Raw genomic sequence first — 25,776 nt, 5'->3', positions numbered from 1 at the left:
GGGTCCAGTTGGTCTATCCACCTCTTCCTCAGAAGCAGGGGGAGTCACAGACTCAAACTGGGGGAACAATGATGGAGCTTGGTTTGGGCTCCCATTTCCTTAACATTTTAGCCTGAAATGTGCCTGGGTTAGAGGTCAACTTACCAACACCAGGGCTTGTAGTGGGGTTCTCAGTAGAGGTTCCAACAGGCTTAGAGTGGTCCCTTAAGGTGGCCTCTCTAGCCAATTTGGTTAGGTTCTGTGTCTCCATACTGGGAGGCCTGGGGGTACTGGATACTACTCCTAGAGTTTTTAGATCATTCCCCAACAGGACTCTTCCAGGCACCTCAGTCTTTTTTTTTTTAACGTGTTTATTTTAAACAGGCAGGTTATGTTAATACAAAGCTTAATCACTTGCGACATGAAGCATAAATTAATACCATTTGACGCTCCACCCACCCCACCCTCCGGTCTCAAGTTCCGTCTTCACGTCCCCGCTGGGGATCTCCATCCTGAATAGTTCTCCTGGCCAGTTGGGGCTTGAATGTCAGGGCCGGGAACCTTTGGTCAAAATCCAATACCGGACCCCAGATGTTGTGAAAGTGATGTAAAGTGCCTGCCCCGGCAGCCGACACCTTCTCGGCGATCAGGATGTCCCAGACTTTCATCCACCAGAAAGGCATGAGCGGGCCCTCCATCGTTTTCCAGGTGCGGGCTATCACGTTCCTGCCCGCAAGTAAGCATTGAGATAATGGTTTGGCCGTAGGGCCAGACCTTGGGTAGATCCCGGGGATCGGTGCTCCAAGGAGAATAGGTTCAGGGGCACCTGAGTGAAGTCTGCTATCGTCGCCAGGCATTGTTTCCAAAAGGCTTGAGCCTTGGGGCAGGACCACCACATGTGGAAGAAGGAGCCTATTTGGCCGCATTGTCTCCAGCAATGTGGGTCGAGTGTGGGGTTCATGTGATGAAGTCTTAGGGGAGGGTAGTACCAACGGAGGAGGATCTTGTAGGCGCACTCCCTGTTTGTGATGCATGATGAGGAGGTGTGAGCCCGGGACCAGATGTCAACACACTGTTGGTCTTCAATCGGGTGGCCCAGGTCCGCCTCCCATAGGGCCATGTACCAAGTCTTGGAGGTTAAGAAATCCGTTTGTAGGCGTTTATATAGAGTGGAGATTCTCCCTCAGGGCGGGAGCTCATTAAGGGTCAATTCGATGGCTGTGGTGGGACGAGTAGCTGCCTGGCGAGTCTGTGGATGGGTGCACCAGTGGCGCAGCTGGGTATATGTGAATCTATCCTGTTCCTGGATCCTAAAGAGTTCTTTGCATCGCTCAAAGGTGCAGGGTTGGCCCCCTTCAAAAAGTTGTCCCAGGGTCTCTAGGCCTCCTGCAATCCAGGACTTAAAATTCCGGGGAGACAGACCAGGTGAGAAGGTCGGGTTCATAAACACCGGGTAGAGGGGGCTGTGCCCCGTCGGGATCCTCTTCTGTTTCAACGCCTTGTCCCATACCAAAATGGTGTGTTTGGTGGTCGCCAGAAGATTCCGCCACTGTCGCCGTGATATGTGGGAGAAAGCGCAGCGGGAGGGGTAATTGCGCCTGTTCGAGGTCCACCCATCTAGGGCGGTTGGTAAGGACTTGCCACGATTGGCTAGAGGACAGTTGAGCCGCCATTTGGTATTTCTGTAGGTCAGGGACCCCGAGGCCATCGAATTTCGCGTTGCCCAGCATCGTGGATTTAGGGATTCTGGGTTTTTTCCCCCTCCAAATAAACTGCAGCATTTTCTTCTGTAGGCGTTGAAGGGTTGGTGCCGGAACCGGCACAGGGAGTGAGGAGCAAGCGTTCAGAAGTCTCGTTAGTGAGTTCATTTTACAGGCTGTAATACGGCCCATCAGCGATATCTCTTGTGCCGCCCAGCGCCTCAAATCTGCCTCCAGGTTTGTAAATAATGGGGGAAAATTAGCCCGATGGGCCTCGCTTGGGTTGGCCGGGATCTGCACTCCTAAGTAGCTAATTCCCTTGGTCGTCCATTGTATTGGGCACAACGGAATTAGGGCTTCTCGGTCTTCCCGGGTCAGACCCACTCCCATGGCAGCCGATTTCCGCAAGTTGATGGCGAAGCCTGTGACCTTGCCATAGCTCGCTTTCTCAGCCAGGGCTTGAGGGAGGGAGGAGCAGGGTTTCGTGATAGTCAGTAGGACATCGTCTGCATAGAGGGCCAGCTTGTGGTTTGCCGGGCCTGATTGAAAGCCTTCGACTGCAGGGTTCAACCTGATCCGCTGGGCGAACGGTTCCATGATTAGAGCGAAGAGGAGTGGCGACAGCGGGCATCCCTGTCTGGTTCCGCAAGTTAGGTTTATGGGGGAGGAAAGGGTGCCATTAACTCTGAGAAGAGTTTTAGGAGCTTTGTAATTTGCTAGCGTCATAGTGCTGAATTCCGGGCCAAATCCCAAAGCCTCAAGGGTGAGCCTCATGAAAGTCCAATCCACTTTGTCGAACGCCTTGGTCGCGTCCGGGGCCAGAAGCACCGGCTCCTGGGAGTCTCGGGAGGCAAGTTCTACCAGATCCAAGGCCCTTCGAATGTTGTCGGCTGCGGAGCAGTGTCTGAGGAAGCAACTCTGATCCACACTGATTATCTCCGGCAAGAACTGAGATAGTCGTGTTGCTAGGATTTTAGAGTATATATTAGCATCTATGTTGAGCAGAGCAATGGGTCTATATGACGCAGGGTTCTTTGGATCGCCTCCAGGTTTAGGTAGTAAGACCGTAATTGACTCCTGCATGGACGAACGAGTTAAATAACTGTACCAAAGGTGCTAATAGTTGGGGTTTGAAAATCTTGTTAAAAACCTGGTTGTATACCCATCAGTGTCAGGGGCTCGGGATTTAAGAGCTTTTATTGCCTCTTCCACTTCCTCGTCGGTAATCGGCGCCTCCAGAGAGTCGCGGGCTGTTCTCTTTAGCCGGGGAAGCACTGCACTCCGTAGGTAAGCGGTCATCACCTGAGTCAGGTGGGCCGTTGCGAGCTGCAGTTTGTCCTGGTCAGCGTAATGGACCTTGCCTTGTTGGTCCCGCAGGCCCACAATTGTGTTGTTCCTCTTCGCCTGGGCAAGTTTGGCCACCAGTAACTTATTTGCTTTGTTGTTCTTAGCATAATAAAACTGTTTTGCTTTTGCCATTTGGTGGGCAGTGTGTTCGGCGTAGTGGGCCTCGATCTTTTTTTGCGCTATCCGGATGGCCCGCTGAGTTTTAGGGGTCCAACCCTTCTCCTTATGGGTCCTTTCTGCATTTTTAAGTTCTTCCTCAAGACCCTGGCGAGTTTGATGTTCATGTCTGTGATAGGCCGCTCCTTGCGCAATCAGTTCTCCCCGCACTACTGCTTTCATTGTGTCCCAATTATTGGCGGTAGAGGTGTCTTCACTGGGGATTTCCTTAAAGAAGTTGGTGATCGTGGTTGCGATCACGTCTCTGAGTGGCATCTCATTAAGAATCGGATCATATACTGTCCACCTGCGCTGTTGGGGGTTAGATGGTTCCTGCACTCGGATTTCTAGGGTCACCGGGGCGTGATCAGACAAGATTCTGGAGCCAATTGTCACATTGTTGGTGACGTGAAGATTTGTGGGGATACTAGGAGAAGATCTATCCTGGAGAAGGTTCTGTGGACATAAGAATAAAATAAAAGTCTCTTTCGAATGGGTGGAGTACCCTCCATGAGTCCACCACCCCCAGAGTTCTGAATAGTTGCAGAAGAGCCAGGGCTATGGTAAGGTCTCTGGCGCTGGGCGGGTGCGACTTGTCTTTCGTGGGGTCCGGGACCCCATTGAAGTCCCCTCCAATCACTATCTGGCCCTCCAGAAACGGAGAGAGAGTCATACCCAGGGACTCATAGAACAGCGCCTGGCCTGAGTTGGGTGCGTATACGGAGATTATAGAGTAGAGTTGTTCTAGTAGAAGTCATTTCACCACCATGTACCGCCCCTCCGCGCAGCTTATTGAGTCTAGAATCTGAGGGTTTAGTCCCCTGCCAAATAGAATATCCGTGCCACCCCTCTTGGAGTTCCCAGATGCGAAAAGTTGCTTCGGAAAGTTTTGGGAGCGTAGGCGGCTATGGTCTGCCGGCAGCAGATGGGTTTCTTGTAGCATAGCTACTGCTGCATCGTCATTCTGAAGCTTCTGTAGGATGGACTTGCGTTTGGCGGGTGAATTTAGTCCCTTGACATTCAGGGAGACGAACCTCGGAGTGCGAAGTTTCGGGGCTAATTCCGAGGCCGTTGACAAGTCCTGAGGGAGAGGGGGAGATGTTGAGGAATCAGCCATCATGTCGCGGAGTGTGTGGCCATTCCTTAACCTGCCTATGGGGTTTTTTCTCGGGCCGCCAACGGGAGGGCTGAGTTTTAACTAGGGGTGGCAGACCTTTTGTGGGTCTAGTGCCTCCCTTGGCCAACGGGGCCATAGAACAGTGTGTAGCCAACATGGCTAACCTTACAGGTAGTCTTAGTGGATCATTCCAAGGACTCATAGGTGGACTGTGCCTTGGAACCGGGCATGGACCGTGGAATAATGCTTGCTGCTTTTGGGGATGGAGCTCATCTGTGTTCCTGAGGGTGCTGATCGGTTCACGGTGCCGGGCTGACGAGCCGGGACAGAGGTGGTGGCTCAATCATGGGATCGCATCAGGCTACTTCCTCTTCCGGAATCTGGGAACCCTCGACCAAGAATTTTGTGTGAGGTTAGGGGAGGCCACCAGGTCTGAGTCAGCCGTTGCCTCGGAGGGCAGGGAAGGCGAAGGTTTGGAAGCATCTGGGCGCAGGATGTTTTCAGCATCTTCCAGGTGGCTAATTTTCCTAAGTGAGCCCTAATAGGAAAATTGCAAAGCTGTGGGAAAGAGCCATCTGTAGCGGATTTTTTGGGCTTGAAGTAGAGTGGTTAGTGGGCGGAGGGCTCGCCTCTTTTGAAGAGTAAAAGGAGAAAGGTCCTTAAAGATCTGGAGGGAGGTCCCTTGGAATGTAATTTCGTCTTTGGAGCGGCTTATCGCCGAGATGGCTTCCTTCGTGGTAAAGAAGTGCACCCTAGTGAGGACGTCAGGGGGGCCATCTGACTCCACTCCGCGACGGGGGTTCAGCCTGTGGGTGCGAGCTAGGAGAAGCTGTGAATCTTCAAGGTCAGGGAGGAGAGATTGGAAAAAGAGGCCCACATATTCAGCCAACCCCTTGTCTGGGATCAAAGTGGGAACCCCCCGAATACAGAGGTTGTTGCGCCGGGCCCTATTTTCCAGGTCTTCCTGCTTGTATTCCAGGATGTCGTACTTGTCCTGCAATAGTCTGAGCATTGGACCTCAGTTAGAGCGGAGGCATGATCTTGGATATGGTCCTCAACAACTTCCACTCTTTGTTCAACCTCCGAGACCTTTTTATCCGTGCTTTCCAGTTTAGTTGTAAGTTCCGCCATACAAGAGCGGAATTCTGATTTGATATCTGCCATGAATTCACGTATGTCTTCTTTGGTCGCCAGAGGTCCCTAGTTGTCTAGGGATTCCCGTGAAATAGATGGGCAGGAGTCCTGTTTCTTAGCTTTGTCGGATGCGATCAGCAGAGTTGCTATGTCCGAAGACTTGGTGGTCTTTTGTTGCTTGGTCATCGTGCTGTTTGTCAGCGGCGGGACAATGGTCGCCAGGAGCACTGTAGCGGTGAAGGTGAGTTGCTACGGGAGCCGCTCAGGGGCCCCCAGGGGCTAGGAAGCGCTACCCGTGCGGGTTATAGGCCTTATCCGCGGGCAGCAGGGTCGTGGGCCGGGGCGCCCCAGGAAAGGCTCATGGAGAAGAGCATGCGGGCTAAGCCTACCTTAAATCTTGCAAGGGTCTCCTGCTGAAGGCTCCCGCCGCCAACCATTGGGGGGAGGGTCTCCTGTCCCCGCTCCAGGAAAATGAGTCGCTTCAAGGGCCGTTGCAGGTAGGCCCCACCGGGCACTCGGAGGAGCCACCAGTGCGGCCTGCGTAGGTCTCCGTCCGCCAGGCGTGTAGCTGTAAAGCGTGTATCATGGGCCAGGGCGCCCCAGGAGGAAGAGAGAGAGGGAGCACAAAACGGGGCCAGGCAAGCGGATCACTCCGCAGGGGAATCCCCTGCCAATCCTCGGTGCATGTGGTGCTCCCCGTCAGTCCCAGGGGAACACGGGCCGCCGTCCACAAGCAGATGGAAACAGACCCTGCTTCTTGTCTGGATGCACGTCCGTCCCCTCCAGCTTGTGTGATACACACAGGGAGGCTCGCCTCCAACTCCCGGCTGCGCACACTATCATACGTGCGCCCGTCATCTTGGATTCCCCGAGCGGCAGAGGGGGGGACCGGGATTCAAGGGGCGAGTACGGACATAGTGCTCCTTCTCCCGGCTTTCCTCTTTGAGCTGCTAGTGCCCCATCGGTTCCGATCCACATAGCTGGCGTCGGTGGATCGTGTAGGCCACAGGAACCGCACAAATTTAGCTATAGCAGCGGGCAGTCCCCGGGCAGATTTAGAGGAGCGACTGCATTGCGTCGGCTCCAAGCCACGCCCCCCCAGTCACCTCATTCTTAACACTGACAGGGATCCTCGCTGTCATGTTATTACACTGAATGAGGGCTGGTAGAATAGGAACCATCTGGACAGGGCCTCCAGAATTTCTAGTGGGACCTTTGGGTGCCTTAGCCACATCCTCAGTTTGAAAAAGCTTTCATCCACTACTGTTCTGCTAGCCCCAGTCTCTCTCCTGGCATGAGTATCCTGGCCATTGATGAGAACACTGTCCATGTAATATATCTTAGAGTTTGCTGGTAGGGAGTCATAGATTTCCCTATTCTGGCTGCTAACCAGACCCATAGGCTCTAAGGTTACACTTGCTTGAAGACTCAAAGACTTCAAAGTGAGCACTAGCCACTTGTACTCCCTCCTCAGGAGTGAAGGCTAAGGAGACTGTGCTGATCCCTGCAGGTTTGCCCTTACATCTGGGATCTCCTTTGATGTGGTCAGTTGCCCCACAGAGATAGCATGTTCCAAATGCTCTCTGGAATGGTGGCTTGTTCTGACCTCCTTCTGGTTTGTGACCAGAGGGTACACTAGACTGATGTGATTTCCCTGGTGGCTTACCCTGGTTATTTTGTTGTTTGTGGCCCTCTTTGGTATGGGAGATGAGAATGCATTACTTACCGTAAAAGCATTTCTGATGGTTGTATCTGCTTAGATTCACATGCTGTGCATAGGTCCGACATCCAGTGGTCACTGCGGAGTATTGCATTTTGTTTTTCGTAGTCGAAAAGGGGACGTCGACAAGGCGTGTCTGTAACACTATCTCTATAGTGACGTGCGTCGTACCCACAATCCCTCACGCGTCGAGGTCCCTCTGTTTGTATTTTTCTGCCCTGAGGGAGCCTTCTAGACGTGAGTGAGTACAGAAAAGAGAGAGAAATATAGAAAGGGATGCCTATGTTCCTTCCATCCGAGCGGGGAGGAAGGGTGGGCGCATGTGAATCTAAGCAGATACAACCATCAGAAATGCTTTTACGGTAAGTAATGCATTCTCTTCTGATGTTTGTTAATCTGCTTAGAATCACATGCTGTGCATAGACTAGCGAGCAGTACCCGGAGTTGGCGGTGGGTTAAGAGAAGGAACAGTAGAGAAAAGATGTCTTAATACTGCCTGTCCCACCTGGGAGTCAGATCTAGAGTGTGCATCTGGACAGTAGTGTTTTGTAAAGATGTGCACAGAACTCCAGGTAGCCGCTTTGCAGATGGACTCAAGGGGAACATTTGCAATGAACGCTATGGAAGCCCCAGTGCCTCGAGTGGAATGTGCTCTTGGCTTGAAAGGTAGTTCTCTCTTAGCAAGAGTGTAACAGAGAGTGATGCATTGAACAATCCATCTAGATATAGTGGACTTTGAAACAGCATCTCCTTCTCTTCCTGCTGCCACCGAGACAAAGAACTGATTAGTCTTTCTCAGTGGTCTGGTTCTTTCCATGTAGAACATGACGGCTCTGCGTACATCTAGTGTATGCAGACTTTTTTCTTCCAAGCTGGAAGGGTTTTGAAAGAACGTTGGTAGTTCTATTGACTGGTTTACATGAAATTCCGAGATTAATTTTGGTGCAAACCTTGGGTGTGTGCGTAGAACCACCTTATCCTTGTGAACTGTTACGAAGGGGTCTAGTACAGAAAGAGCCTGTAGTTCACTTACTCTCCTAATGGAGGTGATAGCTATTAGGAAAGCAGTCTTAAGAGTGAGGTCTTTAAGAGTTGCCTTGTGCATGGGTTCGAAAGGAGGGCCCATGAGTCTAGAAAGTACCACATTTAAGTCCCATCCGGGAGCTGGGTTAGCTATCGGAGGGTGTATTCTTTTTACCCCTCCATGAAGGCCTTGATAACTGGTATCTTCCACCACAACACTTTAAGTTGGGAAGTGGTGTATGAAGAAAGTGCCGCTAGGCGGACTTTAATGGAATTGAAGACTAGACCTGAATCCAGTAAATGGGTCAAGTACAGAACAATGTTAGTGGGAGAGCAGTCAACCGGGTTGATGCTCTTACCTGTACACCAGATGACACATCTTTTCCACTTGGTAGAATAGCAGTGGCGAGTATTAGGTTTTCTGGCTTCCCTGAGGATGTCCATACATCTCTGCGGGAGTTGTAAATGTCCAAATTCTATGATCTCAGGAGCCAGGCTGCTAAGTTCATGGTCTGAGGGCATGGATGCAGAGTCCTGCCCTTGTCCTGTGACAGCATGTTGTACGGGCAGGGAAGTTTCACTGGGGGAGATAGGGGCGTCTCCATCAAGTGAGCGAACCATGGCTGCCGGGCCCACATTGGGGCCACTAGTATCATGGTAACCTGCTCCTGGTGCATCTTGTGCACCACTTTGTTGAGAAGGGGAGTCGGGGGAAAGGCGTAAACAAATTTCCCTGACCATTGAATCGACAGACCGTTCCCCTTGGACTGGTTCTGGGGGTACCTGGAGGCGTAACTTTGGCATTGTGAGTTCTCCATAGTTGCGAACAGGTCTATTTCCGGGAATCCCCATTGCGTGAAGACTTCTAAGACGATGTCTTCGTGCAATTGCCATTCGTACTCTTCGGGCAGGGGGAAGTCTCTGCTGAGTTTGTCTGCTAGCAGATTGAGTTCCCCTGGTACATGTTGTGATAGTAGGAACATGTTGTGTTTGAGAGCCCACTTCCATATATTCTGGGACAGCTTGGACAGTCCTGGAGAGTGAGTGCCCCCTTGCTTGTTGAGGTAGTACATGGCTGTGGTGCTGTCTGTGAGGACCATCACTGTCTTTCCTTGTAGGTGTTCCTGAAAGGCTTTTAGTGCTTTGAACACCGCTAGTAGTTCCAGCAGGTTTATATGCTTGGATGCTAAGCTTGGAGTCCACGCTCCGTGAGCTGTCTGATGGGATAGGTGAGCCCCCCATCCTGTGAGGGATGCGTCTGTGGTTAGAGTGGCTTCCACTGCGGGTGTGGCAAAAGTCTTCCCTAATAACAGGTTTTCTTTTGTCCACCACCGTAGCGAGAGAACCAAGGCCTGCGAGACCACCACTAGATCGTCCCATTGTCCGCTGGCCTGACACCACTGGCTGTAGAGCCACTGTTGCATTGGGCGCATGCGCAGGCGCGCGTGAGGTACCAAATAAATACATGACGCCATCATCCCTAGCAAGCGCATTGCCTTGCGTACCGTCACCTCTCGACCTGCCACATAATGGGGGATCTGAAACAGCATGTTTTGGACCCTCTCGTTGGAGGGGAAGACGAGGCCGTCCTTTGTTTGAATTAGAGCCCCTAGGAATTGTTTGATTTGGCTGGGGTCTAAGCTGGACTTCTTTTCGTTGATGGAGAAGCCCAGTTGGGACAAAAGGTCTACGGTCTTTTGGGTATTGGAGAAGCATGTTTCGTAAGAATCCCCTGTTATGAGCCAGTCATCGAGGTAAGGGTATACCGGGATGGATAACCTGCGTAGGTGGGCCGCTGCCACTGCCAGTACTTTCGTGAATACCCTTGGTGCAGATGCTATCCCGAAGGGTAGTACTCTGAACTGGTAGTGCTTGTTCTCTATCTTGAACCCGAGGTATTTTCTGTGCGCTGGCAACATTAAAATATGAAAGTATGCATCTTTCATGTCTAGTGTTGTCATGTAATCCCCTTGTGATAACAGTGGGATTACTTCCTGCAAGGTCACCATACGAAACTTTTGGGGTTTGACAAACCTGTTCGCTGGGCGCAGATCTAATACAGGGCGCATGGTTAAGTCCTTTTTGGGTACAAGGAAGTACACTGAATACATACCTTTGTTACCTGAGATAGGGGGACAGCCTCTATACCTTCTTTTTTCAGTAGCTCTTCTACTTCTTGAAGAAGAATGGTGAGGTGTTCCGGTGTCATGCGTCGGTTCCGTGGGGGTCTGTACTTCGGGGAACCGTTGAATTCGATGCAGTATCCGTGGGCTATGGTGGATAAAACCGAGCGGTCTGACGATAGTTCCTCCCATGCTGATAGGAACAATGTTAGCCGGCCCCCGACCGGTGATGCATGGGAGGGGACCCGAATCTTCGGGTCATTTGTTGGTATTGGGCGTGGAACCTTTGTGGCTGGAGCCGCGACCTCTTCCTTTGCCACGGCGTTGGCCTCTTTGACTGAATTGGTTGTTACCCTGGTTAGAGGGCCAGTTGGTAGCAGAGTAAAATTGCTGTTGGTTTTGCTGGCGTTGGCCACGAAAGGAGCGTCTATTGCCATAGCCGTGTCTGTTAGGGGCCTAGAAATTTGGTCCAGAGTCTTGATGGTATCAAATTCCTTCTTCGCATGTTCTAGGGCCTCATCAACTGCTTTCCCAAACAGGTGTGTTTGTTCTATGGGCTTATTTATCAGGAAAGCATGGGTTTCCGGCTTAAATCCCGAATTGCACAGCCAGACATGGCGTTTGAGAAGTATTCCCTGAACCAGGGAACGGCCAGCCGTCTCTGCGGCATCTAAGGAGTTCTTTACGATGCCCTGGTTTACAAGAGTTCCCTCTGAGATGATATCTAACAGGCGTGAACGCAGGGGTTCTGGTGTGTCCTCTGCTTCGCTGCGCAGCTTGCTCCACTGTGCATCTGCGTAGCTAGCTGGTAGGGAATTGTTCTTCGCAATCCTAGTTGAGAAGGCTGCGGAGGTCGTGATTCTCTTCCCAAGTGCATAGAGCTTCTTCCCCTCTTTGTCAGGTGGTGCCTCACTAGTGGATAGTGGTACCCCCGCTCTTTTTCTTGTATTAGTAACTACAAGGGAGTCCAGAATAGAATGTCCTCTGATGTACAAGGGGTCAGAGGACGAAGGGCTGAAGAGCTTTTCTATCCGAGGGTTGACCCCTCTGACTAATGCAGGATTGGAAAGGGAAGGAGTTATTCTTCTCTTTATGGAAGCCAGGAGCGGAATAGACTAACAGGGGCTTTTTCTTTAATAACTTTTTCTACAAAGTCTATGTCAGGAAGAGTTTCCCCTGTGTCTATTTCAAAATGCGCTGCTGCCTTGCGCAATAGTGCATTAGGGGAAGGTTGGTCATCTATGGGAGAGGTGTTTCCAATAGGTGAATCCTTGGGAGGAGAAGGGTGAAAGGCATCAGGGTCTGAGTGCACAGATGGGGATTGCCAAGGCTGCACTGATGGGGATTGCCAGGGCTGCGAGGTGGCTGTATCTTCTTCAGAAACTCCTGCACTAGTTTAAGGATCTTCTTTAAACACCTCTTCCTCGTGTTCTTCCTCTCCACCCAACCCCTCCTCATCTTCTTGGAGGTATTGCTCCTCTTCAGTGAGGTTATATAAGTCTGTAGAAAGGGGAAACAGTCTAGGGATCTTGACCCTAGGGTCATCCTGGGGCCATTCTCCTGGTCTTTTGTGTGTGGGTGGGTTTTGGCTTCCCAAAAACCTTTCCATTTTTTCCATACAAGATTGGAGTCTTTTAAGGGTCTCATGGGGGACCCCTGAATAGTCTAGAGGGGGGAAATCAGTGTTTTCGCCTTCCAAACGCTTAGAACGCTCCCACAACGTCGACAAAAGGTTTCCCTCGCCCTCAGAAAAGCCCTCCGGTAGTTCAGAAGTGCCCTTAGATGAAGGGGGCAGTTCTTGGCTACTCTTGTACTTTTTCGGCATTTCTATAGCTTTTGGTGCGGTATTCGACGTCTGTTTCGTCGTCCGCTTACGTTTGTCTTCGGAAACAATTCTCGCCAGGCTCTCAACCACGAGTTCGTCGGTAGAGGGCTCTGGTATCGACGTTGCCTGCGTTACGCGTTGTTTCTCGACGGCCGCTCTATGGAGCGTTACGTCGGATGTTTTTGAGGTAGCGCCCGTGTTTGATGAAAGCCCAATCGCTGGTCGCGGCTGCGTTTGCGGGTGGGGCTTGAGACCCTTACGGTCTGAGGTAGACGCCGGAGTGCCCTGCGTCCCCTTCGGCGCTGATGGATCCTTCGTCTTCGACGAAGAAGAGCCGTGGGTTGTGTGCTTAGGCCTATGGGGTCTATGTGCGTCCTTGTCGCCGGGGTGTTCATCCCCATAAGCAGGGCGTGAGCCGAGCCTGTCGGGGTCAAGGAGCGCGAGCGCTCCTTCTGGGGGTTAATGACTTCCGTAACGGACGTCGAGTTATCACCCTCCTCGTCACTTTCTGTAACAGCGGCGGCGGGTGAGGAAACTGACTTCGACATAGCGTAGTCCGCCCACCTCTTAACTTTCCGTTCTTTAAGAGTTCTTGGTTTCAAGAGCTTACAGGCCGCGCAGCTGTCCTCCTTATGATCGAGGGGCAAGCAACGATTACAGAGCTTGTGTTTATCCTTCCAAGTGTATTTGCCCCTACAGCGTGGGCAAAACTTAAAAGGTGTCCTCTCCATAGCTGAGGCAATAATAACTGGTGATAACAACCCCAAGGGAAAGATAGGGGAGAAAGAAAGACATTCTCAAAGAGAAGCTAAAAGTCGAACCCCCACTCTCCCTACTGTATGTTGGCCGTCGAGGCCAGGCCACGTGTTCGGCAGCGCCGAAGGATCCCCTCCGTCTCTTCCCCTCCGTCGAAATCTTGTTCGGCGGAGAAACAGCTTCACAGCTAACGTCGAGTGGAGGGATCTTTAAGAATATAATAAGTATAATTAAGGACCGAGGTCCGTAGTAAGTATTTTGCAATGTCTCTCTAGGAGCTCCACGTAAGGCGACCAGAAGCTGGGTGGAAAAAAACAATCTGAGGGACCTCGACGCGTGAGGGATTATGGGTACGACGCACGTCACTATAGGGATGGTGTTACAGACACGCCTTGTCGACGTCCCCTTTTCGACTATGAAAAACAAAATGCAATACTCCGCAGTGACCACTGGATGACGGACCTATGCACAGCATGTGATTCTAAGCAGATTAACAAACATCAGAAATTAGAATTATCTGGATTCACTTTTGGTGGCTGTTTTCCCTCATCCTTTTTCTGAGTGACCCCTGAATCCTTTTGAGTAACCCTGTTGGCAACCCACAAGTCAGCAGCCTTAGCTAGCCTTCTAGGATCTATTTCCTTTGAATCAGCTAAGTGCTGTCTGAGCTCAGGAGAGCAGGCATCATAAATTGACTCCAACATCACAAGATTTCTCATTCCCTCATAAGTGTTCACTCTGTAACCCTTAATCCATCCCTCTAAGTTCTTCAAACGTTCATTCACCCAGGTAGCCCAAGGGGTACCATCATTCTTTTTGAGGGTCCTAAACCTCTAAGGGTAATGGGAAGGGGTCTTCCCAAATCTAGCTATTAAAGCTAGCTTCACACATTCATAGTCCATCCTATCCACCTCCCCCAACTCCATTACCACATCAGATGCAACAGGGGGGAGCCTAGAGAACAACCGAGGAAGCAACTGATTCCCTGAGATGCCCTGGAGCCCATGATTATATTCAAACATAGCCAACCAATCCAACACATCCAACTTAGGTTCATACATACCCACAATCTCTTTAGGCATCCAGGGTCTTTTGGGACTGGAACTCCTAGAGGATCTGGGGAGAGAAGTATTTTCAACAGACAATTTCTTCATCTCTAGCTCATGCTTGAGCTCCATTTCTCTGAGCCTTAGTTCTTGGTGCTTTTGTTCAGATTGGGCAGTCATTCTTTTGAACTCTAATTCAAGTCTCATTTTTTCCAGTTCAATGAATTCAGGACTTAATGTGGGACCTGACAAAGGTCCAGTAGACACAGCTTGAGGTGCTAGAGCAGGCAGAGGGCCAGGGGGAACAGCTATAGAAGTTTCCTCTTCCTCTTCCAACTCCACAACAATACTATCATTACTTTGATTCATATCATCCTCAGGACTGTGGTTTCCACTTGCTGGGGAGGTAGGCTCTTCTGAACCACTACCCAGACTTTGATTCTCTAAAAATCTTTCTATCAGTTCCATTTTCTTGCCTTTTACAGGAAGATCCTTATGTCTACAAAGTACTCTTAAACAATCAGCAGTTTTTGCAGAAAGGGATTCCTGGCTGTAACTTTCCATAGTTGACTTGTTAAAAAATTGCTTTTACAGTGCTAAACTTTGTGGTTAGTTGCACTAAAGTATCAGAAGCACTCTAAAATGTATACTCAATACAAATCCCACCACTGTACACCAGTGTTAGGCAGAATCCTGTGCAGTTCCCTTAGGGAACAATGCAAAAATATTAAGACTACAGGAGTAAGCAGTAAACACAATTGGTAGCAGTCTGCACCACCCAGATTTACCTGGTAGCTGTGGCTGAGCAGTCAGACTTCTCTCAAGAAGAGTAGGGCAGTATATAGAGTATAAACAATAGGGCTAAAATCACAGTAGAGCAAACAAACACTGACCAGAGCTTTGTATAAAATGTATATAATCATAGGCCAGGACCACTTAAAAGGGAGCAAAGCGAAATGTGCCCAGGATCACACGGTTTTAAAAATACACTAAAAGTCTTTGCAGAATGTTCAAAAGCGGTTGGGGCGATTCAAGAAGATAAAGTTAGGTCTGGGGCCAACCCAGTTTGCAAGCCAAGGATTTAAGGATCACCTTGGGCAAACCGAAGAAAGGGAGGTCAGGCAGGACACAGTACCTTTAACAGAGAAGAAGCTCCAGCGGTGGCAGTGGTTGCAGTTCATTGTTTCGACCAGGGGAAGAGAGGATCTCGTCGAGGAGGAAACGTGGAGTCGTTGCACTGCACAGGGATGAAACCAGCCGCGGAGTTCGTCAATAAAAGGAGCGTTCCTTTTATCCGCGGTCAAAGTGGAGAAGCTTGGCTATCCGGCCGCCGGGGTGCTTGGCACGGGCGATTCGACCAAGAGACGTCTTTGGAAGGCGAAAAGGGCGAACTGGTTGGTCCCACCAGCTCAGAGGAAGAAGACTCGTCAAGCAGAAGATCTTCTCTTGTCGTCGGGAAAGTGGTGAGGTAGTTGCAGCCGGGCTTCACCGGTGGTGTCGTCGTTGCAGATGGCTCAGCTTCTTCCCTCTTCGGATTCTTAGGTCCTGTGGCAACTTCTGAAGTTCCAGTCCCAAAGGCCCTGCTTTTATGCAGAAAACCCCCCATTCATCAGCCTAGCTGTCAATCACACATGCTAAGTGGTGAGCTGGGTGGTTCATCACTGGGCCAATCAGAGTAGAGTGCGACTTGGGTTGCCGAGGCAACGCAGTCCAGGGTGCCAATTCCCCCCTCCACCCCTCCTGTGGAACCCAGACAGAGTGGCACCATTTGGAGGGCTTCTGTGGAGAAGCCCGGCAAAATAGTGGAACAAAGGGCTCGACCTTGGTCAGAGTTACAGAGACGGACACAAACGCCATTTTAGAAAAGAGTTCTGGCAAAAAGACCCAACCGGGGATTTAATATTAAATAAATAAACCGGCGGTATTTTTAACATTGCACCAAAAAGTGGTGCGTTCAAAATCAATGGGAAAATCCCATAGAGAATATTCCGGTGGAGTATTTTGCGTGGTAACCACTGCCACCAGCCAGAAACTCGGCAAGGGGGCACTGGACAGTGCCCCCTTGAAAACAGACCCAGGGGCAATATAATTAACCCCTTCCAGTACTTCCACAATATGATGTTTTGTTCTGGTTCTGTTCACAATTTAGGACTAGTAAAGTCAATGGTGATTTTACATTCCCTGGGAGACAGTCAGTCCCAGGGTATGGAGTCTATGTTTGGGGGTCACTACGACTCCCCTGTGTTACTGCACTGAAGGTGCTGTGTAACACACACATAAAAAATAGATGATCCCCTATGGAGTAGAAAGAAAACCCCATAGCCCATAAGCACACAGCACACACAGAGTCAAAGGGCCTCATTACACGGTAGGCGGTAAGGGTTTACCGGTACCGGTATTTTACCGGTACCGTTAAATCCTTACCGCCTTACTACGAGGTCCCTTTGCGGGTTGGGGAATTTAACGCCTGCTTTTTGCAGGCGTTAAAAACCAACCCGCAAAGGGACCAGTGGAGCTAATCACGGTACCGCAATTTGCGGTACCGTAATTAGCGCCTTCCCCATTCCCATAGAGCCCTGGTTCTCCGCCTACCGTGTAATGAGGCCCAAAAACACTCAAATCATGCCTAAGAGTGGGAGGAAAAGAGTGTCACTCTTAGCAGGAGAAAAAAACAAACCACAAAAATCCAGCAAAGCTGCTGGGGGACTCACTAGGTTTGGGAAATTAGCCTTATAAGAGAATTCTCCCTAACAGGCTACAACTGTCAGAATGGGGCTCCTCAAAGGAAGTTGATTGTGTACACCCACCAAAGCAGATCCTTGAGAACCAGAAGGAGGATCTGGATAACCTTGATCGTGTCCCGCACTGAACTGACACTACTGCTTCTCAGAGACGACTGTAGTGACCACATACACAGTCTTACTTTAGGGACTATGAAGATGCAGGCTGCCATGATTCCCAACATGCTCAAGAAAACCTTAGTAGAGTGGCCTGTTCAGCTGGACGAAGGCTACCATGATTTCAACAGTTGTCAATCTTTCTGATGGTGGGTATGCTTTGCTCCGTATCAAGACCTGCCATATAAAGTGGGGGTTCGTCTAAATGATGGAGAAAAGTACTCAATGCCTCATTCTAAATGTGCCGGTCCGGAATCAAGGGTGGCGGTAAGCTTATCTGCCCCTTTGTTTCCGGACCGGCACACTACATCTCTGCGGGCGGGTGCTGTCCCGCCCACAGAGAATTCACAGGAGCACCGGAATAACAAAATTAACGGCGCCTGACTTCTCGGCTGCCGGACATGGAATAGCCCGGTGTCACTGTGAAGTCAGGCGCAGGTAATTTTTCACTGGTCCGGCGGCAACCCGCCGGTAGCACCAGCAGGGCTACTGCCAGACCCGTAATAATACCCATAAGACGTTCACTTCTGAACTGTAATCTACAAGCCATACGTTGAGGAAAGGGAAAAATGTTCACCCTCTCCCTGTGCAGATGGTTCCACCACCACCATAACATTTGTGAATACTTTCAGGACCGAAGTGAGGCCGAATGGGATCACTGCAAACCGACAGTGAATGCTTCCCACCACAAAAAAAGGTACTTATGATCCCTGGGGTGGATATGGACAAGAAAGTATGCGTCCTGTAGGTATAACACCACCAACCAACCATGTAACTCTAAAGCTTGGCGGAACTGTGCCAGAGTGACCATCTTGAATCAATCTTTTCAGAGGAGCTTGTTGAGGAGTATCACAGTGGGTCTGTGCCATCTACCCTTCTTTGGAACTACGAAGTAGAAGGAATACCAGCCATTCCCTATCAAAGGCTGAGAGATTTCCTGTTTCAAGCACAGTTCCAGAGGAGTCATATGGGGATTCTGATAAAGTTGTGAGGCGACGGGAGTCAGAAGCCTGATCCTATGTGAAAAGATTTTAAAAACAAAAACACCATTAAACTACATTTAAAAAAACTAAGCCTGATCCAAAGCTTGGAGGACCATTTGTCCAAGGTTATTTCCTGAAGAGTCGCATTCTGCCACACAAGAGACTTGTACGAATGTGTAAAGGGAAAAATGAAAGCACTTTTTGGGACGCCTTAAGGCAGTGAAGATGCTGAATTGGTCTTCTGCGCACCTTTCCCCCATCAGAAGGTGGTGGGGGTTCCTATGATTTTTCTGCTGTTGCAACTGTAGTTGCTGCTGAAACCATCACTGTAACCTTGTGGGGCAATAGTAGGGCTTGTTTCTTTCCCTGAAGGAAGATGAAGCAGAAGCTACAGAAAGTCCTAGCAACTTACTAGCTAGATGCAAATCAGTAAACCTCTGAAGGTTTTCATCCGCCTTAGTTCCAAAAATGTTGGATTCGTTAAATGGCATGACCAGCTGTTTTGACAGTCTTAGCACAGCTCCAAAGCCCCTTGCAAGGCCACAGGTAATCAAGGCTAATTTCCAGGATGTTGTGAGTCTTTGCCATCCAGCACCAACTGTGAAAAACAACTTGAAAATCAGCTGTGAGATTTTCCAATCAATCCAGCAGCCTCCTAAAAAACATGTGAGCATCTGGCGAGACTGCAGGGAACATTCATTGCCCCAAGTGCCAGACACCCTGATACAAAAACCTCTCGCTCGAACGCATCCAACTTTTTAAACTCCCTGTAAGAAGGATGGAAAGCCTGTTGTGGCAGCCTGAATGAGCAGGGTGTCTGGAATCGGATGAGCCCAAAGAAATTCCGAGTTGTTCGCCCATAGTCTGTGCCTTTGAACCAGGCCCTGGTCAGTACAAGGAATGATGGTGGGTCTCGACCAAATAAGGAGCAATGTGTTGTAAGCACCCCATGAAAGTGCAATAGCAGAACCATTTTTAACTTTGTTTGTAAAATGTCAGTAATGTACAGTGAGTGACCGATGCGTGGCAGTGACCAATTCCAGGGTCTTTACAGCCCTATTAAATCACAGACCTAAATGATTCAAAATGAGGGGCGAACTGAGAGACAGAGTCAGTAGCCACCTTTGAATCAGGGGAGGTATCAAGTCTCAAATCTCTCCAGCCAATCTTGCTGTGTGACAGAGGGGTAGGATGGGAGGGGAGATTAAGTATATGTGGAACATCCAGTAGAAAGAACATTGCCATGGGTCAGTAATCTGCTCTTCGAATGGATTGTTGGTTTGTTTGTTTATTATTTATAGGGCGCCCAAACCCATAGGTAGCTGGGCACACAACATAGCAAGATTACTTAAGGCTTGGTTCCATTTGCATAGATAAGTTGATACAGGTGCATTTGAAGGTTACAATTTACATAATTACAGGTAAGTACATGTGCATGGGTAGTTACAGTAATAGTTACAGTTTGAATATTTACAGGTATGTACATATGCATGGGTTAAAATCATTGCTGTATGAAAACTGCCTAGGAAAGAGACAATGGGGGCGAGCATGAGAGGCTGTGGTTATTGGTCGTTGTGCCATAGCCAGTTACGGGTGTTACGCCGAAAGCTGTTGTAAGATTGGTCTCTTCTTAGCTCAACTGGTAAAGCGTTCCACTGCTGAGCTGCTTTTACCGGGAAGCTATTTCCACCAGTTGTTTTGTAGGCGGAATCTGGGAATTTGGAGACAGTAGGAGTTGACTATTCTGGTTGGGCGTGTAGAGGGTTTTCTGATTATTCTTTCCTTCAGGTAAGGTGGTGCTGTGTTATTTAGACATTTGAAGGTTAAGGTGACCATTTTGAGGAGGATCCGATCAGTGATTTTTAGCCAGTTGTGATTTCTTCTGGAGTTGGAGATGTGCTCTCTGGTAGGGAGGTTCATTGCAGTTCTAAGCGCATTGTTTTGCAGGGTCTGTAGTTTGTTTGTGATGTATTTAATGGCTCATGCATGGAGTGCATTGCAGTAATCAAATTTGGAGAGGATGAGGGCATTGGCTAGAATGATACATCTAGCTGGTGACAGGAAGTGTCTACAAGCTTTGATGAGTTTGCCGGTGTAGGCAGTGGAGGAAGCCAGGGAGTTTACTTGTTTTCTTAGGGAGAGTGTGGAATCCAAGTAAAAGCCTAGGGTCTTCACTTCTTTGGCAACTGTGATTATATTGCCGTCGATGTTGAAGGCCTTGTAATCGTCATTAAGTTTTTTAAAGTTGTTAGCTGAGCCAAAGATTAGGATCTCCGTTTTATCGTCGTACAGGCAGAGGCCATGGGTTGCCATCCATGCCTGAACTAAGGCTGTATCCAACGTGAAATTGCCCGTAAGGGGGATAAGGGTCTGGGTATCATCTGCATAGTTTGTAGGTGATCCCAGCCTGTCCAATTTATCGAATAGAGGCTTAGTGAAGATATTATACACAGTTGGCGAGACACAGAAGCCTTGGGAGACACCACAAGTTGTTATAACTGGGTCTGCAGAAGCTGCCGTGGAGAAGACTCTCATGCTCCCGTTGTCAAGAAATGATTGGATCCAGGCTATAGTCTCATTTGAAAAGTGGACTGCCGTTGCTAGGTGTTTGCATAAAACTGCGTGGTCCACCAAGTAAAAAGCCGCCGACAGATCAAGGAGGAGTAGCATGGCTGTGTTTCCTTTATTGTTAAAATCATCAATTTGTGCTTTGAGATCTATTAGGGCTGTCTCAGTGCCATGTTGGGGTCTGAACCCTGACTGGCGGGAGCCTAGTAGTTGGTTTGTTTCAAGGTATTCTTGAATTTGTCGGTAGGCCTCTGTCAATTATCTTCAGGAGAAAGGGGACAGTGGTAATGGGTCTGTAATTAGTTGGGATGGATGGGTCTAAGGATTGTTTTTTAAGAAGGGGTAGGACCCAGGATTCTTTTAAGCTGCTTGGGACTGTGCTTGTCCTAAAGGAGAGGTTAATGAGTTTAGTAATGAAGGGAGCTAAGTCTCTGGCTGCATCCTTGATTATTTGGGCAGGGCAAACTGTCACCTTTGCAGTTTGAGGGCTTTAGTGAGGCAATGATTCGTTCTATTTCATGAATAGAGATTTTCGAAAATTTGAACGGTGCTAGGCCAGGTTTGTTGCTAGGGGGCAGGGGGGGTTTCCGTGAGTAGGAGAGAGGTTTTTTTAACGCAATTTTGGTTTGCAGTGTTTTTATTTTATTAGCTAAGGCATTTTGAATGTTGGTACATCATTGTTTATCTTTAGGTAGATTGTCTGGTGGAGGTACAGGGGATTCTAGTTCACGTAGAATCGTGAATAATTCCTTGGTGTTAGAGGATGCTTTGGAAATCCTTTCCTTATAGACCTTTATTTTCAACCTTGATTTATTTTCAACCGTGGGGGTGTGAAGCCCTGTGGCTTCTAACTTCCTTTTTTCAATTCTGAGTTCTTTTAGGAGGAGGGGGTGAGCTTGTTGTTTACTCTTGCAATTCTTGAGTGGGGCAACGGTGTCTAAGATTTTGGTCATAGCTTCGTTATAGTGGTCAACCAGCATGTCTGGGTTAGAGTTGTTTGGTGGGGCATTAATCACAGGAAGGAGACATGGTAGAATGTTATAAGTTGTGATGATTTTTCTAGATCTGGTGGGCAGAGGGGGTGCCATTATTTTTTCCTTGCTTACTTCTTTGTTAAGTGTTAGGCCGAATTCAATCAAGAAGTGGGCAGTCAGGTTTGGGGTGTAATTTTAGTAATTTCAGTCGGACAGTTTGAGGTGGCTACCCAGTCAAGGGGCCTGCCCTTGTCATGGGTAGGGGTCAGGACTTTTTGGGATAACCCATGTTCATTAAGCATGGTGGCTATAGCTTGTGCTTGTTTGTCGTCAGGATCGTTGAGGTCTAAGTTGAGGTCACCAAGGATCATTATTTGAGATGATTCTTTAGTATTACTGGCTATCAGGCTGGAGATATCCTCTTCAAATGAGCCTAAGGGCCCTGGCAACCTGTAAATGAGGTAAATGGTCAGAGTGCAGCATGGGGATATGGGCAGTTTAGCTGATAGTAACTCACATGATGTTAGTGGTGGTAACGTTGTGAGTCTTAGTTTCATGTTAGATTTAGCAATGATAGCTAAACCACCTCCTCTGGCATTGGGTCTCTCAATAGTTGGTATTCATTTGGGATAGCCAGTGACAGTGCTGGGTCTGCTGCATCATGTAGCCACGTTTCTGTGATCGCTAGGAGGTTAAGATTGTCTGAGGTTAGAATTTCAGCTATTTCTGTGGCATGGGCCACAATCCATCTGGCGTCAATTAGGGCTCCTACTATTGTATTGTATTGTCGCCTCCCACGTATTCTGCATCTTTGGTAGAATCCGATAGCAGTGTTTTGTACGAGGTGGGAAAAGAGTTTATTTTCGATTTACGCTGTGCAACACAGCATTTCCAGATCTGGTTTCCTGGCCCAATATGGAATCCAAGCAATAATGCTTTGTGAAGGTATGCACCGAAGTCCAGGTGGTGGCACTGACACTATCTTGCACCGGCACCCCGCCTCCCTCTGATGGGCTGAGAAAGTGGCAACTCCTCTACCCGAATGAGCTCTTAAGCCATCAGGAATTTCTTTACCAGCTAGATTGCAGCACTCAGAAATGCACAGGATTATCCATCGAGCCAGCATTTGTTTTGTAACTGCTTGTCCCATCCTGTGGCCTGAATAGCCAACAAAAATGTAGTAATCTTGTCTCAATTTAGAGAGCCTATTAATATAAAAATGTAATGCTCTCTTGGGGCACAGTCTGTGGAGTATTCCCTCCTCTTTACAGCCCCTGCTAGCCTACAGAAGGGTTCCCCAGTGAAGAAAGAACTGTGGGCAGCGTGACTACTTCTGAAGGAGAAGAGGTGTGCCTAGTTCAAAGAAGTCACGTAAGAGACTCCAACCCTTGCTCTGAGTTCAACATACCCCAAGACAGGGGGACAAGAGCCGAGAGACCCCAGGAGTGGGGGAGAGATTGAAGATGTCCCAGGATAGGGGGAGGAGAGAACAGACCACAGGAGAGGGGAAGAGAATGACAATATCCCAAGAGAGGGGGCGAGATCCAAGAGACTCCAGAGAGAGGGAAAGAGTTAAGACACCCCAAGATAGTGGGAGATAGTGATAGTGAAGATATCTAAGAGGGGGGGTGGGCAGAACGAAGACATGATGGAGCAGGGGTAAAAGAGAGAAACAAGAGAGGTACCCATAGTAGAGAGAAAGCGAGTGTTAATTCCTAGAGCGGAAAATAAAAACCCCACAGTCGGGTTAACCAGCGACAACAGCACACCAAGTCGGGAAGGAAGAAAGACTGAAATATCCAAGAAAGACTTTCCTTGGAACTGTGTTTGGAACAATTGCCCATCATACCAACACATGAAGAACTTTCTTTCCAGGGCAACCTGAGTGAGAGAAAGCCTGTCTAAGAAGCAGTCAAACATATTTTAGCTGTTCAACTCTTTAGACCTATGTGTTTTATAGTAGGCGAGCATAGGATTTGGGTTAGGGACTTTATGTTTTGATTCATTCAGACAACAGTACCCTTTCCTTGAACCTTTGAGTTTTAGAATTGGGAACAGATCTCTTAAGAGTTAGGAAACATTTTATTATTTTTGTTTATTTTCTTTTAAGCTGGCCAGGGGGTCAGTCTAACTGTAAGAAAGGAAAATAAAGACCTGTGAACATTATGTCCTAGTGTTGGAGTCCTAATTCTGGCTTACCACACAAGGCATAAAAAAACAACTGGAGCATAGATCCATCACCGACATGGAACAGGGCATTCTTTCCAGGACTTGAAGCCTGATTTAGGTAGAGACATTCTCTCAAAAATAGGAAGACAAATGTTCAAGTGACAGTCTGGCTGACAAATATGTATAATTTTCCTTCCGCTTCCACTTCTGACGTATATAGAGCATAACCAAGCTGTCCTCTGAGGCGCCTACACCATCTGTTGGTTGAGTGAAAACGTTTTCCGGAGCTGGTTGCATCAGGAAGAACTTCAAAGATAAGGAATATGTGCCAAGAATGTATCCATTAAAACAGGATGTTTCTGGCAAGCCAGGGCGGCCGTAGGCAGGTCCAGGAGATGGGAGACAGCCAGGGAGACTACTATAAGATCATAGAGACAAGGGGGTGAAGCAGTAGAGGGAGCCACGGTTATGTCAGGCATAAAAACATACATCTCCAGCTCTCCCTGCTGGCTACTCCCTTGATTTGTGCTACTCCCTTGACCTATGCTAACAGGACTATGGTCTAGGATTAGTTTTAGGGTCTGGGGCCCAAGAAAGCTCAAAACCAGTCCATCACCTGAATAAGGGTCCAGGAAACCCTAGGTTCCACAATGCTCAGGGACTAAAAAGAGGTGAGCAACACCTTTTTGAACTTGAAGGACAGGAAAGGACATTCCAGGGCTGGGAAAGGGACACCAGCCCAAGGGGGGCTGGTGAGGACATTGTGTGCAGGGGGGGGTGATGTGTCTCTGAGAGGCAGGGCGGCCCAAGAAGTAAATTTCAGGAGAACATCCCAGCATTTTAATTTTTTTTTAATTTTTAAGTTACCCCCCTTTTTGTAATCATTCACCAAAATAAAACCATCGACCTTGCACCTCGGTCTTGGAGTTTCTTTTTGGTCCCAGGTACCATGCAAAAACACCTAAGCAAAAGTTTAGTAAACAGACTGTAAAAGCATCTGGAGGCAAAACAGATTCACAATCTGTGAAAATATATATCATATAGTATAGGTATTTGAAAAAGCGTTGGCCAAGCTCCAGGAAAGAGCAGAGTTGTTTATTGTAGCAACATCTTAACATGTGATGCTGTACGTAGAGAAGTATGATGCATGTGGGATCCAGTTTAGCCCAGATCACCCAAATTAGATTATGCTGGGTAGCTGGTGTGATGTTATTGGGACAGTACTAAAAAGCAAATTGTACAGATTTTATTGGAAGTATTTACCTTCTACGATTTGAGGGAAAAGGAGGTCAATTAATGTTTTCAAGGTGAAGAACATTTTGCACCTTTTACAGTACAGTGACTTATATACTGTAGATTCCTCCTTATAAGTGACAAAAGCAAGACATGTTTATCATGCAGTCAGTGATCCTTTATATCATTTCTAGGACTAGAAGCACTAGTTTCAACAATCCATATACTTTATTTGTATAGTGCCTCCTATTAGCAGACCTGTTCCAGCACACAAATCATGTTTAGGATGTTTAACGATGATACATGTTGGGAACCATCTCCACAATGGCTGGGAGCTAGCCATTAGCTGAGACTCGATCCCAAATACTCAACCACCAGACTAAAGATATATTGCTAGATAGAATGTGCACCTGTTAACATACCAAACAGAATCCATGTGCCTTGGCCTTTGGATGTACCCATAACAGCATCACAAGATCAAATCACCAATTTGGATATAATTATCGAGATAAAACAAAAAACAGAAATCATGTGACAGTACTGTAAAGTAGATCTCAATGTGTGCATTGTTCATTTGAGGGGAAAAAGACAGAATGAATACAAAGCTCATCAGGCAGAGTTGTGTTGTTTCCCTACATGGAATAAAACTGAATTCACCTAGAAATCTCCTTGATCACCAACCCATCTGTACTCGTCATCCATCCACCTACGTTTTAACTAATTGTATTATTTTATCTCTGGACATTGTTCCATTACAAGCTCTGTCCTGGACCACCTTAGAAAACCAAAAATAAATAACACGCAGATGCCAAGATCTTGCATACAGGTATAGTGTACTTCCTCATTCCTGGGATTAATACACTTATAAAAAGGAAAATATTTCTCACCTGAAACCATTTGGCATGGCGAAGAGCAGACAAGCAATCCATGCACTTCTGCTTACTGATGAGGTCTGAGGGGTCAGAGTGAGTTTCCTTTCCTTCTTCTAAAAGAAAATATATACAGTGATTTCAATCTCTTTTGGCT

General features: G+C 48.3%; 1 protein-coding gene across 4 annotated transcripts in view; it reads right to left on the bottom strand.

Moving 5' to 3' along the window:
• ZFR2 (zinc finger RNA binding protein 2) overlaps positions 1-25,776 on the bottom strand; it is a 2,121,586-nt gene that overhangs the window by 527,651 nt on the left and 1,568,159 nt on the right. For all 4 annotated transcript variants that reach the window (XM_069649412.1, XM_069649413.1, XM_069649415.1 and 1 more), the window contains one exon: positions 25,638-25,735. In XM_069649412.1, the coding sequence (XP_069505513.1) occupies positions 25,638-25,735 (98 nt within the window). The remainder of the gene's footprint in view (positions 1-25,637; positions 25,736-25,776) is intronic.

The sequence above is a fragment of the Ambystoma mexicanum genome, chromosome 1p, assembly GCF_040938575.1.
Source record: "Ambystoma mexicanum isolate Mex_15411 chromosome 1p, UKY_AmexF1_1, whole genome shotgun sequence".
Taxonomy (NCBI): domain Eukaryota; kingdom Metazoa; phylum Chordata; class Amphibia; order Caudata; family Ambystomatidae; genus Ambystoma; species Ambystoma mexicanum.
This window is presented reverse-complemented; position numbering and strand designations above follow the sequence as displayed.